Here is a 16,433-nt window from a genome sequence, read left to right as displayed (position 1 = left end):
TGTCAATATTTGAATATAATTAAGTTGTGCATTTAACTTTTAATATTTGACTTTAAATATAGGTTTTAAATATTAGGATGTTCTATTAAGACCCAATTACTATATAGTTAAGATTATTTTTACATATGAATGTATAAATTTGTCTTTATCTAAAAATTAATGAATATGAATTTATTAAAATTTGAAATTCATCTAATACTATATCAACTAAATTTTATTATGTATAACAATATATAATGTTGTTGTGATGAAAGAAAATATGAAATAAAAATAATAAATCAAATCACTATAGTCAAATTACTATATTACCTTTTTTACATTTGTTTGATGTGAAATCACTTGTTAAAGTTTTAAACTTTAAGTCATCAAACATAGTTACTAATTGTGTCAATTTGTCATAAATTAAGATTTATATCGTTTTGCAACTTGAATATTTTAAATGTAGTCTATGTTATAAATGACATAACTCAAGTTTCTTAATAATGAGAAGGAGTTGGTCGTATGGTAAGTACCCCTCACTTCCAACCCAAAGGTTGTGAGTTCGAGTCACCAAGGGAGCAAAAGAAGTAGGAGTTGGGTTGCGAGTTCGAGTCACAAAGGGAGCAAAAAGGGGTTGGAGCTCCTAGGAAGGGTAAATAAAATTAAAAAAAGGTAAAAGCCCTTTCAAAAGAATTAAATAAGATATTAAAACTATGTAGAGTGTATTTATTAAAGTTCTAAAATAATATTTAAGGGGTAAAAACCCTTTCAAAAGAATTAAATAAGATATTAAGACTATGTAGACATATTAAGACTATGTAGAGTGTATTAATTAAAGTTCTAAAATAATATTTAAGGGGTTACGAATTACCACAAATTGATTTTAAAAATCACCACAAATTGCAAATGCATTTTATGGCGGACGTAATGGAGGTTCTATTAAACCGTCGCAAATATGCTCGTAACATAGATAATAGTGGGATTTCTAAAACCGCCTCAATTAATTTTGTGAGGATTAAAAATTTCAACAAATCGATAAAAAACCCTCCACAAAATGATCCATTTTCTTTTATAGTGAACCTATTTAATCATCTTTTGAAACTTAGTCCACTTTTGAAAGTAAAATTATCAGAAAATAAATCTTGCTTAAGAACCCATTTTAATCATCAGATGCTAATCTGCTTATTGAACAAAAAATGAAAAATAATAATAATATATGTATATGTCTTTGTCTAGAATGTTAGGTCGGTTATGGAACGTGGCCAAGTTGTTTGAAGTTGAAATCACAAATCTAACAAGGAAATATTATTAGTGCACTTTTAAGGGTTGTTTGTTTGTTGGTTTAGAGGTGAATTGGTAGGTATAAAATTTTGTACAAGGAATGTTATGTTTGGTAGTTAATTAGGAGGTAAATTAGTTATATTTAAAAAATTTAAGATATTTGATTTATAATTTAGAAATTCGTATAACTAATTTATGTATAATTTATGAAGAAATTTATGGTATTATTTTATGTAGGTGGAATAACTTGTCTCTGCCTAAACTAATATTTGCACAAATTAGTACATAAAATTCACTTGTAACTAATCAATACATAACTATACTATATACATAACTTTAACTAGATACCAAATGATACTTGGAATACGACGTCCAGGAGAAACATCCTTTTTGGTTAAGAGGAATATTCAAACTGAAAAGTTTTCTGTTTTTTTTTTCAAAGAGACTTTAAGTCTCAAATTTGAGTTTCTCTACCAGAGTTATGTATTGTAGTTAGTACTTTGCAAGATTAGAAAACCAAAAGTGCGAATGATATAAAGACTATTCTGAATTAGGGGAATATCACTGTTGTATTAGTTTAGGATTCATATTGTTTTTGAACTAATAAGAACAGATTTTATAAGATGGAAAAACTATCCGAATTAGCAATCTCGATCCACATATTATTCTTTATGGTGATATTTTTTAAGAAATTATTAGATTCACCATATATGTGTTGCACGTGTATGCGTAATCTTAAGATTTATGTAACCATGAAATAATATTTAAACATGTTCTTCAAAGTTTTATATTATTGCCACCAAGTAATTGATGCCGAAGCTAATTGAAATAATTGTAAGTTGCTAATTGTTGGGAGTTGGGACCCGAATTCATGCCGTCAAGAAATACATGTTACCTTTTAATAGTACCACTTCACTTGTATCCTAATTATCAATAACTCTACGGCATACACTACATCCAAAATGATCTTTAGCGATAATAATTTAATCATCACTAAATAATTTTTAAATAATAATTAATACTTTTTTTTAAAATGTCCCTAATTTAATCATCACTAGATATGTTTTTAAATAGTAATTAATACTTTTTTTTAAAATATCCCTAAAGCTTATAGCGACATTGAATCTAATGATAACTAACTATGATAAATACTTTAACACTCTATTTACCCATATTCAAAAAACAAATTTATTTAACTAAGTCAGAACCATTTTGCCCAAACCATATTTGACCAAATCCATATTCGCTCATATTTTATTTGAATGAATTGTAATCCAAATCATTATTGCTCAATCCATATTCAACCCATTCAAAATCAATCCAATTCAACTATTTGCCCTACTTACGACTAGCGAAGAAGTTTGTAGCGCGATTTCATGCTTCTGAATTTAGCATGGACAGATAGAAGCGAATTTATGAAATGGTAGAACATGATTAAACATGTAACTTCTAAGAAAATATTCTTTGACAGAAAAGACTTTAGGAGAAATGTGCACTACCATACCAACAACCCAATTAATTATTTTGATAAAAACCCAATTAATTACAAGAATATAGATTGATAATTCGATTTTTTTGTGAAATGCATTAATCTTGGGTTTGGTGACAACTGGTTAAGGGGATAGATATCTTCATCAATAAGTCAACTGGTGCAACTATACTGCATGTAAAATGAAAGAGAAGAAGAGCGCAACTTGGACTAAAAATTATATTACTTCTTTACTTCATTCTGGACATTTACAGAATATCCAAACATATTTGATTTTATTTTTATTTTTCGCCATCGTCAAGCTTGTGCTATCAACTAATATTACTTCTGAGACTTGAGTTCTTCTACTCTCTTTTCAGTTTCCCTCAATGCTTTCCCATAGATGCTAATCAACTGAACAAAAGGAAAATATTTTCACAAAAATTGGTTATCAGACTTGCAGAACATGAATTCATAAAAGTGAGGCCTCAAAGCAATTTCAGGCAAAAACACACACATATATGCATATAAATGCAAGCCATAAACATACCTCGTCAAGTTCTTCTGGAGTAACTACAAATGGAGGAGACATCATGATGGCATCACCAGCAACACGTACCAACATGCCATTCTTCTGACATTGCGCTCCAAAATATGCACCAACACCTGAGGTGGCAATGAGACGATTGAATAAAATAAGTTTTTAATGTGACCTTCAATTGAAGAGCAAATGAGGAAAATTACGCACCCCATTCAGGAGGGAAAGGATCATTAGGAGATTTGTTGTTCGCAAACTCTGTGGCAAGGATCAAACCAAGTCCCCTAATCTACAGGAAAATAAGAGTGAAGACAATGAATAGCAGAACCTTTTATAAAGTTTTGATCACTTTTATGTAAGTGATAAGAGTTGTACCTCTCCGATAATGGGACTGTCAGAAAATGCCTTCAGACCTTCTTGAAACTTTGGGGATATTCTATTTACTCTCTCAACCATATTTCGCTCCCTGAAATAATTTGAACATTTTCCAATCTTCAGCACTAGCTAAGTACAATAGGTATCAAGCCCATAAACTAACACGCAGAGTTATCAGCAATCATAATACTAAAATAACCATATGGAAGTTGCAATGAGGGTAAAGAATGAAAAGCACATGATCATAAAAGGAAGTCGAAAGGCAATTCAAGCCTACATACTTGTAGATTTTAATAGCTTCCAATGCCACCGCGCATGCAACAGGATGCCCAGAATAAGTGAATCCATGGGAAAAGGAACCTAGTTGCAGAAAAACATTCAGCGTTTTCACTAACAGAAAAAGTAAATGATTTATAATGTGCTATGAAACAAATAAAATGCTCACCAAGTTTATTGCTTTGAGAATGAATTACATCAGAAACTTCGGGGCTTACAAGGACAGCTCCAATTGGCATATATGCAGAAGAAAGAGCCTGAAAAAAATTCAGGAAGGGAAATTTATTACATCCAGACATGAGTTGGTATTTAGCTGAGATAGGATGTTGTTTAACATACCTTTGCTAAGGTGACAAGATCAGGTTTGATGTTATACATGTCAGAGCCAAACATTGTTCCAAGCCTCCCAAAGGCACAGACGACCTCATCCGCAATGAAAAGAATGTCATATTTCTTCACTACAGCTTGGATCTATAAATGAAAAGGAGAAATCGTTGTTTTAGTTATGTATATAAGAATAATCTGAAGGAACTAAAGATAGATAACTGCAAAAACTGCCAGAAATAAAAGAAAAGGACTTGTTATTGCACATATCTTGTGGCTGATGATCCTCATTCTACCCACAAATTTCTCTATGGCCGATGATCCTCATCCTACCTCATGGTAAAACCAAATGCAAATATGCTTGGGTATTACAGACAGAAAGAGGTTACCAGTTACACCCTTCTTTGACAATGACAGTAAGCACAAACTTCGGAGTTTCTTAAATAAATACTTAGCTGATTGCCTTCATTCTTTGGCACCAAAACTATAGAACGAACTCTTACATCCTAGATTGAGCATTGCATGCAGCATTCTAAGTAGTAATGCAAAAGCGATATAGCTTCCTCCTTCTGGAATAAAAAGAACAGACAAAAAACGCAAAGAAAACTACCTTATCAAAATAGGTAGCTGGAGGAGGTATGACACCTCCTGCCCCCATGACTGGTTCAGCAATAAAAGCAGCTATCTGAGGTGAAAAAGCAAATTAATCAGCAATAAATCACCCTCAATATACAAAGTGAGTAGCAAGAGTAAAAGTTGATGGAAGTTACTGTTTCAGGCCCCTCTTTGAGGATAAGATCTTCTAAATTTTTAGCCAACCTGGTGGAGAACTCCTCCTCTGTCTCACCTGATATATACATTTCAACAGAAAATGGTTTATTACACCATAGGAAGAGGAGAAAAGTAAGTCATTAAGAATAAGTAACAACCTGGCAGATGATAACGCCAATAATGAGGACAGTCGGTGTGAAGAACAAATGGAGCAGGAAGATCAAAATTTTGATGTAATGCAGGAAGACTACAAAAGAAAGTATTAGCAAACTGATACTTGAAGTATAATAATGAATCTCAGTGATTTTGATTTCAAATGGTGTTTTATTATATTACCCAGTGAGACTGGCAGAAATAAGAGTTGAACCATGATATCTGTTACAATGAATGAACAAAAACATTAGTAAGACTAAGGAAAAAGGAAACCAAAAGAAAAAAAATAGATAGAGATTCACAAATTACGCTTTTGCTCGAGCTATAAATTTCTTTTTGTTTGGCCTTCCAAGAGCATTGTTATAATACCAGACCAGCTTCACCTACATTTGAAGTATAAGGGAAAAAGTTAGAAATTATACTCATAAACTTCTTCACATAATCTCCTGCTATTTTTATCAAACTTCTATACAAAAAAAAACAAAAAAATTCAAGTATCTACTGTATTCATTTCGTATCCTAACAGAACTAAAATATACAATTTTCAAAAAAATTATAATGTCCCACTCTTTCACTATCCCAAAAACGATGTTCTTCTGATGAATTATCAAGTGTTTAAAGAAAAGAACTGAGATCTAATTATATAATCAAGTGTTTGAAGGCAATAAGCAAAACCTGGGTATCATTGGCTTCTGATCCACTATTGGTGAAAAAAGCTTTTGCCATTTTCTTTGCAGTGAACATATCCAGAAGCTCCTTCGCAAGATCCTGTATTTTCCAAATGCAATCAACATGAGATCCAAGAAAAACTTAAAAACCCAAATTTAGGCATCACTTAGTTTTCCTTTTCATGTAAAGACACTGCAAAGTTTTTGTCATACCAAAGAAGGTTTTGTTGTACGGTTCCAAAATGAATGGTAAAACGGCAATGTGTTTAATTGCTTAGTGGCAGCATCAACCAGGCGAGGCTCGTTCCCCCCTACAAGAATATTTAAGTTGGTAAAGCATTGTACTTGTGCTCCAATTACATCATAAATAAAAACTCATTGCAAAGTTCAACAGCTGTCAGAAATTAGCCATTGTCTAGGTTTTAAATTGTTCTGTTCTGTATATTTGAGCAATCACATAAATAAAACTTAAAAGGCCGCTCTAAGGCCTGTCTCCAGTTTATTGACCATGCACAGACTATCACAGTTCAACATGGAGACATTCAGCAGTAGATCAAAACAATTCTACAAGTTCTCATTGATGGAAATCTTGCAATATATGGTTCAAGTTGTTAGTCTTCAACACATTTCAAATGCAACACATCAGGATAACATAGCAGACATTGATTATTAATAAAATGAAAAAAAAAACGTTTTCATCAATAGAGTGAACTTTCATTTTTAAAGTAAATTGTTTGGATGTTATAATCATGACGCAAATACTTATTGTCATTACCGAAAAGAATTATGCAGTTAAATTGTGAAAGAAAAACATCTGACATGGCAGAACACTTAAGTGTGTCAATGTGTGACTGGTGATGTTAACCAGACTAAAAAAAACATACATGAAAGACATATGCATGTTAATATACTTGGAGCTAGAATTAGTACGCCAAAGACTGAATAAAAGGGATCGAAAGTACCTAGTGCTGTGCACCACAAACCAGCTAGAGTATCAATATACTTCCTCCCTTGCATGTCATAGACATGGGATCCCTATGTCAAAATGTAAAAGTTAATCACGAAGATATATAAAGTTCTCTCAAGTTAGACAGCAAAACTAGACATAAATCTAACCTCAGACTTCTCTATAATCAAAGGATCAACATCAGTACTTTGCCACCCAGCAGTGAAGGGTGCCAACATATCATGACCCTTGAACCTGCAAAAGTGGAGATACATTGTTTAGTAAAATTCCTTTTATGCTTGCAGGTGCAGCTTTTATGTCAAATAAGTGAAATATATTCCACAGATGACTAAATATAGAGTAGTACTCATGAAGAAAGGCCATGTCATTTAGCAATGACTGTCCATAAACAAGGAACGCAAAAAAAGAGATCCAGCGGTTGGAAAGTGAACAGAATTTACCCTTTATTATCAGTTCCAGAAATGTCATTTTCCAAACATGCCTGTGTACTGTTATATCTTGCCGGTGTTGATTTAACTATATGCTCCTGAAAACTGCTAACTGCTGGAATACGTTTTCCATGGAAACCAGCCTACAAAGCCAGATTAATTAGAACATAAACGACTTAAAGGCAAATCACAAAACAAAAACAGTGCTGCATCATGGAAATAAATTTGCTTTGTCTTCAAAATCTTACATCTAAGAACAGGTCGTCTGGAATGGCTTTCTCTAAGTAGCTTATAAGCTAAAAGTTAAAAATCATAAGTCGGGCATACCCAACTTTTTGTTTTTAGCTTATTTGTATACTTTTTGGCCTAATAATAAGTGTTCAAAAACACTTTTTGTATTTCCCAAACACCTCAAAAAATAAAAAAGAGCTTAAAAGTCAAAATTCAATTCAAACACCCTCAAAGAGCTGGTGCATGGTCCTAAATATACTTAGGTCCAGTTTACCACCAGGAATTTCCATATACGTCGATAAAATCTTACCTTAACGAAAAACAAGTAACTATGATAGCACAAAATGAACTTAAAATCACTAGCAAAGCGACTTAAGAAACTTCACTTCCCCAATTACCCGATATTACATTATGAAATAAGAGTCTCTCCAGTGTGCAGACCATAAATTCTTATAAAAATGATTGAATGAGATAATCCTTGGTCAGCTGTTTAATGTTTTATTACCAAAATACTGATTGTTCAAAAGACAGTAAATCAAACACCATGAAAGAGTTAATGATCTTTGGGTTTGTGAGGAAATCCCTTTTAATGCTGTGTAGATTGATCAAGATAGTTATGTGTCAAAATCAGTTAGTTTCACTATTCCTCTGTAGAAAGATGATCATAACAAGGCTGGATAATATCTAAAACAAGTCCAACAAACAACAATATATCCTAATTATCAACAAGATAAAAGACCCAAAGCCCAAGTAGAAAACAAAAAAAAAGAACATTTTGACTTGAAGACAGCTCCTAAAAAAACATAAAAACTGCAAAATTATATGTATTCCCTAATCAATTTTCTAGAACTGTTTAGATTGACTTATTTTAAGTGATTTAAGTTAATAATTTTATAATCACTTAAATAGCTAAAAATAAATCAAAAACAATAAAATTCCAAAAAGATAGTAGTAACTTTTTATGAAAGAAAAGTATGAAAAGGGCCACGCTACAATTTTACCATAACCTATCAACTAGACTGCAACAAGGACCAGAGAGAGAAAACTGTACTAGTCGAACTCAATACTTTAATTCAAACTCTATATTTATTTTAAAACTCAATTGAATACATATAAGGGAAAATACACTGAGTAGTCCAAATCTATGCCCGAAATTTTAGAAACTCATTTATATTATGCTAAAGCCTATTAACAATTAACTTATTTTAGAAAATTTGTAAATAATTTTCTAGTCTTTTTTGATCTACATGGCATTAGCCTGAAAAAAATATCAACACGCATTGGACCCAAGATAGTGTCACATAGGCCGAAAATGATAGAGAATTATTTACAAAATAAATTCAGGGATAATAGACCATTTGTACAGTATAAGTGTGTCTCAAATATAGTATAGGTGTGTCTCAAGTATAGTATAAGCGTGTCTCAAAGTATAGTATAACTGTGCTTTGAAATTTCGGATATAGATTAAGAATAGTTATTCATTTCTCTGTATATAAATATAAATTATTAATTTACAACTCAATAAGTTAAAAAGAGAAAAAAGAAAACCAAAAAATCTCAAATCATAACCCAACCCCTCTTTGCTCTTTGCTCCTCTTTCAAAAAGAGATTCAACCTAAGTATAGTATTCAATAAATGGACTTTCGATAGAATTATGCGAATATTGATAATATACAAACTAGTTATATATAATTTTAATTATTAATCTTTTATATATATAATTTATCTGTTCAGCAACTATGCATAATTTAATATCTGAAAAAACTGACACCAACCAAACAACCCCTAAAACACGAAAAAGCAAAAAAAAAAAAAAGGTAGCGCCACTTCAACACAAAACAAAAAAGAACCCATAGAAACCCAAAAAAAAAAAGGAGAAGGAAAAAATTAAGATTCAACAAAAAAAAAGTGATTTTAGAAAAAAGAAACAAACCTGGGCGGTGATAGCTGCTTTGACGGTGGATCCAAAAAGACGAGAAATCTTAGCCATTTGATATAATCCTTCGAATCAATTTGTTGTTTAATTGCAAATCAAATATTGTAAAAATAAAACATGCATAGAAAAAAAATGAAGGTGCAATATATATATAGAGAAAAAAAAATAAAAGACCCAGCCAAAAGAGAGAGAGAAAAAAATTGATTAAAAGGGACTCCAACTCAGTGATGACACCACATATGAATTTTTAATAATCATGAATAAGTCATATAAAAAGAAAGCACTACTAACTTCCTCCGTACCCATCCATTCAAGTGTCATATTTCGATTTGGATTCCTCTTTTCATTTCCAATTTAATTAGGTATAAATAAAATTTGAGATTTTTTTTATTTTTTAATTAAAAACATATTTATCGTATAAAGATACAAATCAAAATATTTACTAAAGATTACAAACTTAAAAAAAAAACGTAAAACACTTAAGTTGAACGCACGAAAGGTTGTGCTAATTTTGGGAGAAAGTTATGGTGCATTAAATTTGGGGTTACCAATTTGAATACGTAGATTTTATCGTCATGAATAGGCTCTGATTTCCACATTACAAAAAAGAAAGAAAAAAGTTACCTTCATAAAGATTTGATTTGATTTTCATTAAAATAAACTTAAAGTAATTATATTGGTTTATTAAATTTAGGAATAATGCATAAGTGAACACATGCATAGTATAATCCTATCTTTACGATTTCGGACATAGATTGAGGGATATTTATGTATTTTTTCTTAAATTTATAAGAATCAAATCAAATTATATCAATCAATTTCGTGTCATCCATATGGATAACCATCCTCCAAATCAACTGAATCATTGTTATGAACTATTTATAAAAATTTACAAGCCCAAATGTAAAGTAATGTATCTAAACATTGAAAATTGTAAACTATTTAAAAATATATTAGCAAAGTAGTAAAAAACCTATGTATAAGTGATATTATTCTTCTTGTTTTACCTTAAGAGTTATTAGTCTTTAAAGTATATTTTTTACCGTAATAGAAAAACTAAGTAATAATCCATTCATTAGTCAAATAATAAGTAAAATAGATTAATTCATTTTCTTTGATTGAAAATTAGAGTGTTAGGAAAATACTTAATAAGGATATAATGATAAATTTATCGAGCAATGAAATTAAAATGGTGATAACGGAATAGGGATGGAGAGAGTACTTATTTACTATTTTAAAATAAATTTTACTCCTAATTTGTTATTTTTAGCATATTTAAAAACCATATTTTAATTTTAATATTAATTATTTATATTTAAGATCTAATATTTATTACGATTATTAAAAACCTATGTATAAGTGATATTCTTCTTCTTAATCTTGATAAACTTTTGCTTGGCTATTGTAACACAAGAAGAAATTCTAAAAAATATATCTATAATCTTCATAAAAGCTGAAAAACAAAAAAAAAAATATTAACAATATGAAGTTGGAGAAAATAGAAATGGACATGCAACAACACCGATGATTTTTATTTATACATGAGAATTAAGTAGATGGAAGTTGAAAAGACATCTTATTTAATTAGAGAATTCAAATAGATAGAGGTTTTTTTTCAACATTCATGTAATATAATTATATGTAATTAATAAGATTATATTTATTACTTTTTTAATAAATTGATTAATGAAAAACATGAATGAAAAAACTCAAAAAACGGAGAAAAAAGTTAAATAATAATATACATTTTATATAAATTAAATAATAAAAATAAAACACTTGAAATGTTTAAAAAATAGTTTTCTTTCGTAATTGTAATCAGAAGAAGGACAAAAAATTAAAAAAAAATTTTTTTATTAATAATAGAAAATAGAGAAGTAATTATGAATAATTACTCTTTGTAAGTTGGCATATGAAGAGTCTTTATTGAAAATATTTTTCCATTAATACAATACTTATTGTAATAAATTAAATAATGACCTTTATAATAAAATAATTAATTTAAATAAGAAAGAAAAGCCGATTTTGATAATATAACCACATATCACGTATTTAAGATTGCAGATTTTGATAATATTTATTTCTTACTCAAAACGTTTGTAGTGCTAAATAAAATTACAACATACAATTGAAATAGATTTTTTGGTAAAATGGAATATTATGTTTGTGACTAGGTAATACAAGTGTATTTTCTCCTTTTTCTCCTTTCAGATATGGAAAATGAATCACTAGGTGTATAATGTGGTTGAAGAAAAATATTATTTTTGTTTCAAAATAAATATCATCTTATTAAATTACTTTTATTAAGAAATTAATACATAAAATATGTAATTTATTAAATTATTTTTATCTAATAAATGACTCTTAAAACATAAACATTATTGAAATGATGGGAGTATAAAAATATTACTTACTGGATAAACTTGTTAATTTATTAACTTCTTAAGATAGTAAGATACCCTTATTTTGGATTTTTAAAAAAATCATTAAAAGGAAACAATTAGGAACGCAGGGAATATTTAATAGGTTAATTATTTGACAATGATATAAGATACATTTAATTTGGCCAAAATGTGGAAATAAAAAACTATCATCAACTCATGCCATTTCTTGGGTAGGATTATATGTTGACAGGTAGGAAAATTATTATGGAAAGGAAATAGTGGAAACTTTTTCTGTTTGGCTATAAATTTTAGTTAAAATTGAAAAATTGAGTTTTAAAATTATGTTTACAAGAATAATATTAGAAAATACTAAATGAAAGTGTTCTTCTTTTTAGAAGTTTGATTAAATTTTTATAGCTAAACAGATATTTAAATTTTATAGTCAAACAGATATTTTAAAGAGAAAGCCAACTTAATTTGACGAACAAAAGAAGGAAATAATTTCTTATTGGCCCACCAAAGTCTTTTGTTTTCTCTTTTATCCTTTTTTGTAAATTTAATTCGACTGAGAATAAATGATTTGTTTTCTTTTGACTTTTCCACCAGTTCTCAAACAAGAATATTAAATTTGTGAACAATAATTAGAGTCTACCACAAACTCAAGCAAAATTGTACAAAACTATGGGGATCCTTAATTTTAAACTTGTGAATTTTCAATAAAATAGATTAATATAGATAATAATCAAACTTATTTGCGAATCAGCCTTTGGTTTAACGAATGAGCGGCTTTGGTCAAATTTAAATGAATTGAAAATAAATTAATATAAAATGTATAATAATTCACTCCGTTTATGTTTATACGAATAAAAATGAATTTAGTAAATTATAATTTATATTTATTCATATTTTTAAGAGTAAATAGTCCTTTACACTAGAATTCATGGAAGATATTTTAGTCTTTTGTGAATGAAAAATGTTGAAGATACTTTATTGTGTAAATTTTGTATATACCATTTTATACAGTAATATTATCAAGTTACGTCATTAGATTTTCAATTTCATTGTGTAGCATTTAATATCTCACTCTATAGCATTTTATTAATAATTATATTGTTAATTATAATTTATTAAAAAGAAATAATTAATTAAAAATTAAGGTTATAAAGTAATAATGGATAATCAATGTTAATAATTAACACACTGAGAACACAAATCATGGAACTTTTGTTTCTTTATTAATTGCTACATTTAATGCATGTAGACACGTTTGTGAATATGAATAGTTGCACTTTTTAAGGAGTTTAATTAAAGTTAAATATATTTTTAGGGATATTAAACATTTTCAAATTATCATCATTGCCTTAAATATCTCTAGTTAGTTAAAATAATATTTTTTTTGAATTAATTCCTTAAATAACGTTGTCAACCAGATAATAACACATAATATTTTCAGATTTGCATTTTCGATCAAATTTGGATCAACGTTACAATCAAATTTGGATCAACGTTACAATTATTATTCATTCCAAAATTTCACTATTATTTTCAGATTTCTTTCAACGTATAAGTCATTTTTTTTAAAAAGATTCAAGAATATTTTCACAGCTGCATATTTCACTTCTTTTTTTTAGTAACCTGATAAATTTTGGCGTACAATATATGTTTCTATTTAAATTATAATATATGTTTTTGTATTAATTTTGTATTGAAAATGTATTGTGTTTGTTTAATTGTAGTATTGTATAGGACAGTGAATGATATCTTAACTGTGTATGGAATTATATGAACGGATTATAAATTTATGTAAGTTGAAGTCTGAATTTTTTTTAATAGTGTATGAAGATTATACGAAACGTGTATCATTTGTGTATGAAAGTCCATTTATTTTTTTTTTAAAATTACAATATATGTTTCTAATGAAATTAAAATATATGTTTTGTATTAATTTTGTACAGCGGGTAGACCAAAACTTGAAAGATGGAAGGGGTTTGCTGACGTGAAATTCAAAAGGACAAAAATGACTTGCAGTATATGCCGTCAAGTTGGACACAATAGAAAGACATGTTCAAATTATCCTGTGCAAAAACAATCGTAATGTTACATTTGTTATTGTGTTGTTTTGAATGTTAGAAACACGTTTTGTTTTATTGAGTGCAGTTGTTATCATTGACATTTATAAAGTTTGATTTCGTAAAAAATTGTCATATATATATCGTTTGTTTCTGTTACATATGTCAAAGTTCAATATGACATTCATAATTCATACAATGTTTATACATTATAAATATACATTGAACTATACTGCCATTCATAAAGTGTTCATATAGTATTCATACAATGTTCATACAGTATTCATACAATGTTCATATATGTACCATTTGTTTCTGTTACATACATCCAAGTTCAATATGGAATTCATAATTCATACAATGTTTATACATTATATATATACATTGAGTTTTATTGTCATTCATAAAATGTTTATATAGTATTCATACAATGTTCATATATAAACCATTTGTTTCTGTTACATATATCAAAGTTCAATATGACATTCATAATTTATACAATACTTATACATTTTTCATACAATATTCATATATTTTTGCATATTGCAATCGAAATTTATACAAAAATCATACACATTTAATAAAGTGTATGAGTGTTAATGTAGGACAAAAATTTGCTGGGCAAACGCACCAAGTTTGTGTACAATAGTGACGATGAATTTGTAGAAGTTGAGGAGGAATCTGCAGCTTCACCAGAAAGGATTGACTAATCCTAAAGAAAAAGGAACATTTACTTTGCAGCTTCAGCAACCCAAACCGTTCAAGTCTCTAAACATGCTTATGGCTTTCCAGTCAGAAGAATTCTGCATGTATCCGGAAATATCGTTGTCCAAGAATAGCGTTTTTAACTTTCATTCGATCAAAAACTGACCTTGCAGTCTTAACCTTACCACACTTCATATAGAAATCAATAAGAACATTACTCACCATAACATCCATCTCTGCTCCCCGTCTAAGCACATAACAATCCTTTACTCCTTTAATATACTCAATCGACGAACAAGCACCCAAGATACTCGAACCACATAATTATCAGGTACAACATCAGTCTCCAACATATTCCTTAATAGCTATAATGAAATTTCACGCTTCCCCACATTAACACACGCTGCAATAATCGACAGTCCAAGTAGACGTACTCTTCACAACACATCATCAAAAACTCGCCTCACTGACCCTACATCTCCACCCTTCGAGTAAAAATCGATCAAAGACGTCCCTACATACACAACAATGAATTATGTATATATACCTTTCTTAAACATTCTATATGAACTTAATGGAGAACTGATCTGAGAGGGATGTTTGTGTTTTGAGATGAACTGATCTGAGAGAGAGGGATAATGGGGAAGATGGTTGAGGCCGAATTTGGGTAAGATCAAAAAATGATTGCTTATTGGGAACTGATCGCGCGTGATGGGGAGAGATGGAGTGTATTGGGGAAGATGATTGTGTATTGGTTGAGATGGGGGTGGATAGTTATAGGGTAACCGTATAATAGGGAATTAATTAAAATCAAATCCCTATTATTTAGATATTTTTTTTTAAAATGTAACTATATAATGTGAAGTTTAATTAATAATAATTTATTATATTAAAAGCTTCAAAAGGTAATTGATTAATCAGTAAAAATTTAAAGAGTTTGATTTATAAAAGGTAAGTGAATAAATAAAAGTAATTGTTTAAACATATTAATTATTATTTATATAATAAATTAATTTTTTTAAATTAATATATTATTAATTGATATGGTATAACTTGATAATAATATGCTATAAGTAGTTTATTTTTAAAGAGTATGAATTAACTTTTTTAAATTAATATATTATTAATTGATATGCTATAACTTGATAATAATATACTATAAGTATTTTATTTTTAAAGAGTATGAATCAATTTTTTTTATTAATATATAATTAATTGATATGCGATAACTTGTTAATAATATGCTATAAGTAATTTATTTTTAAAGAGTATGATTATAACTTGATATTTATCATATTAAATGTGTGTGGCATGTTAATTTTACTACTTTATTTAGCTTTATTGTACCATAAAACTATATCTGACACAGGATCTTGCTCTGAGATACGACTTTCGATTTGGGACCTAACCCGGATACCTTACTTGAGGTGACATTCAAATCGAAACACTTTAATTGGGATCCGATTCATGAATTGACTTTCAAATCGAAATTTGACACCGAAATTTGATCTCAACGATCATTTTGGGAACCAAACACGTCGATTGATAACCTGGCCTCAAATTTTTATCTGAAATTTGACTACTAATTTGGAACCCGACATTCAAACTGGAACCAATCCCAACCTCGATATCGACATCTGACCCTAATGACTAATCTAAGACTTGATACCGACACTACACTCGAGACACGACTTTGATCCTGATCTTGGGATCTAAAAAGGGACCTGACATCCGAATTAAGGCCTAACTTTCTAAATTCTAATTAGGATCCGAACTCTGATATCCGACATGAGACCCAACGTCAAATTCGAGACCTAACTCTGACACTAATTTTTGGATCCAACTCAAGACCCGACTTTCAATATGGGACCCAATCCATA

At 29.2% G+C, this 16,433-nt stretch overlaps 1 protein-coding gene across 1 annotated transcript; it reads right to left on the bottom strand.

Annotated features, from left to right (window-relative positions):
• Positions 1 to 2,761: 2,761 nt before the first annotated feature.
• LOC107026604 (gamma aminobutyrate transaminase 1, mitochondrial) lies at positions 2,762 to 9,707 on the bottom strand. Its single transcript, XM_015227643.2, has 18 exons — positions 9,393 to 9,707; positions 7,241 to 7,371; positions 6,950 to 7,034; positions 6,796 to 6,868; positions 6,047 to 6,144; positions 5,841 to 5,933; positions 5,475 to 5,548; positions 5,349 to 5,387; positions 5,171 to 5,259; positions 5,012 to 5,088; positions 4,852 to 4,926; positions 4,257 to 4,388; positions 4,087 to 4,174; positions 3,923 to 4,001; positions 3,642 to 3,732; positions 3,477 to 3,555; positions 3,279 to 3,394; positions 2,762 to 3,142 (listed from the first exon to the last, which is right to left on the bottom strand). The coding sequence occupies exons 1-18, from the start codon at positions 9,447 to 9,449 to the stop codon at positions 3,071 to 3,073; spliced, it is 1,548 nt and encodes a 515-aa protein (XP_015083129.1). The 5' UTR covers positions 9,450 to 9,707; the 3' UTR covers positions 2,762 to 3,070.
• Between the last annotated feature and the right edge of the window lie 6,726 nt (positions 9,708 to 16,433).

Source organism: Solanum pennellii, chromosome 7, assembly GCF_001406875.1.
Source record: "Solanum pennellii chromosome 7, SPENNV200".
NCBI classification, from domain to species: domain Eukaryota; kingdom Viridiplantae; phylum Streptophyta; class Magnoliopsida; order Solanales; family Solanaceae; genus Solanum; species Solanum pennellii.
The sequence above is the reverse complement of the archived record's forward strand: the minus strand, read 5'-3'. Positions and strand labels throughout refer to the sequence as shown.

Bases quoted from the DNA above. Each gene is read 5' to 3' on its own strand.
- LOC107026604 (XM_015227643.2), bottom strand. From the start codon at position 9,449: ATGGCTAAGATTTCTCGTCTTTTTGGATCCACCGTCAAAGCAGCTATC. The intron at 5,089-5,170 runs GTTGTTACTTAT...TGTATATATCAG, and splicing joins TTGGCGTTATCATCTGCCAG to GTGAGACAGAGGAGGAGTTC. The intron at 3,143-3,278 runs GTATGTTTATGG...CCTTTTGTTCAG, and splicing joins CTCCAGAAGAACTTGACGAG to TTGATTAGCATCTATGGGAA.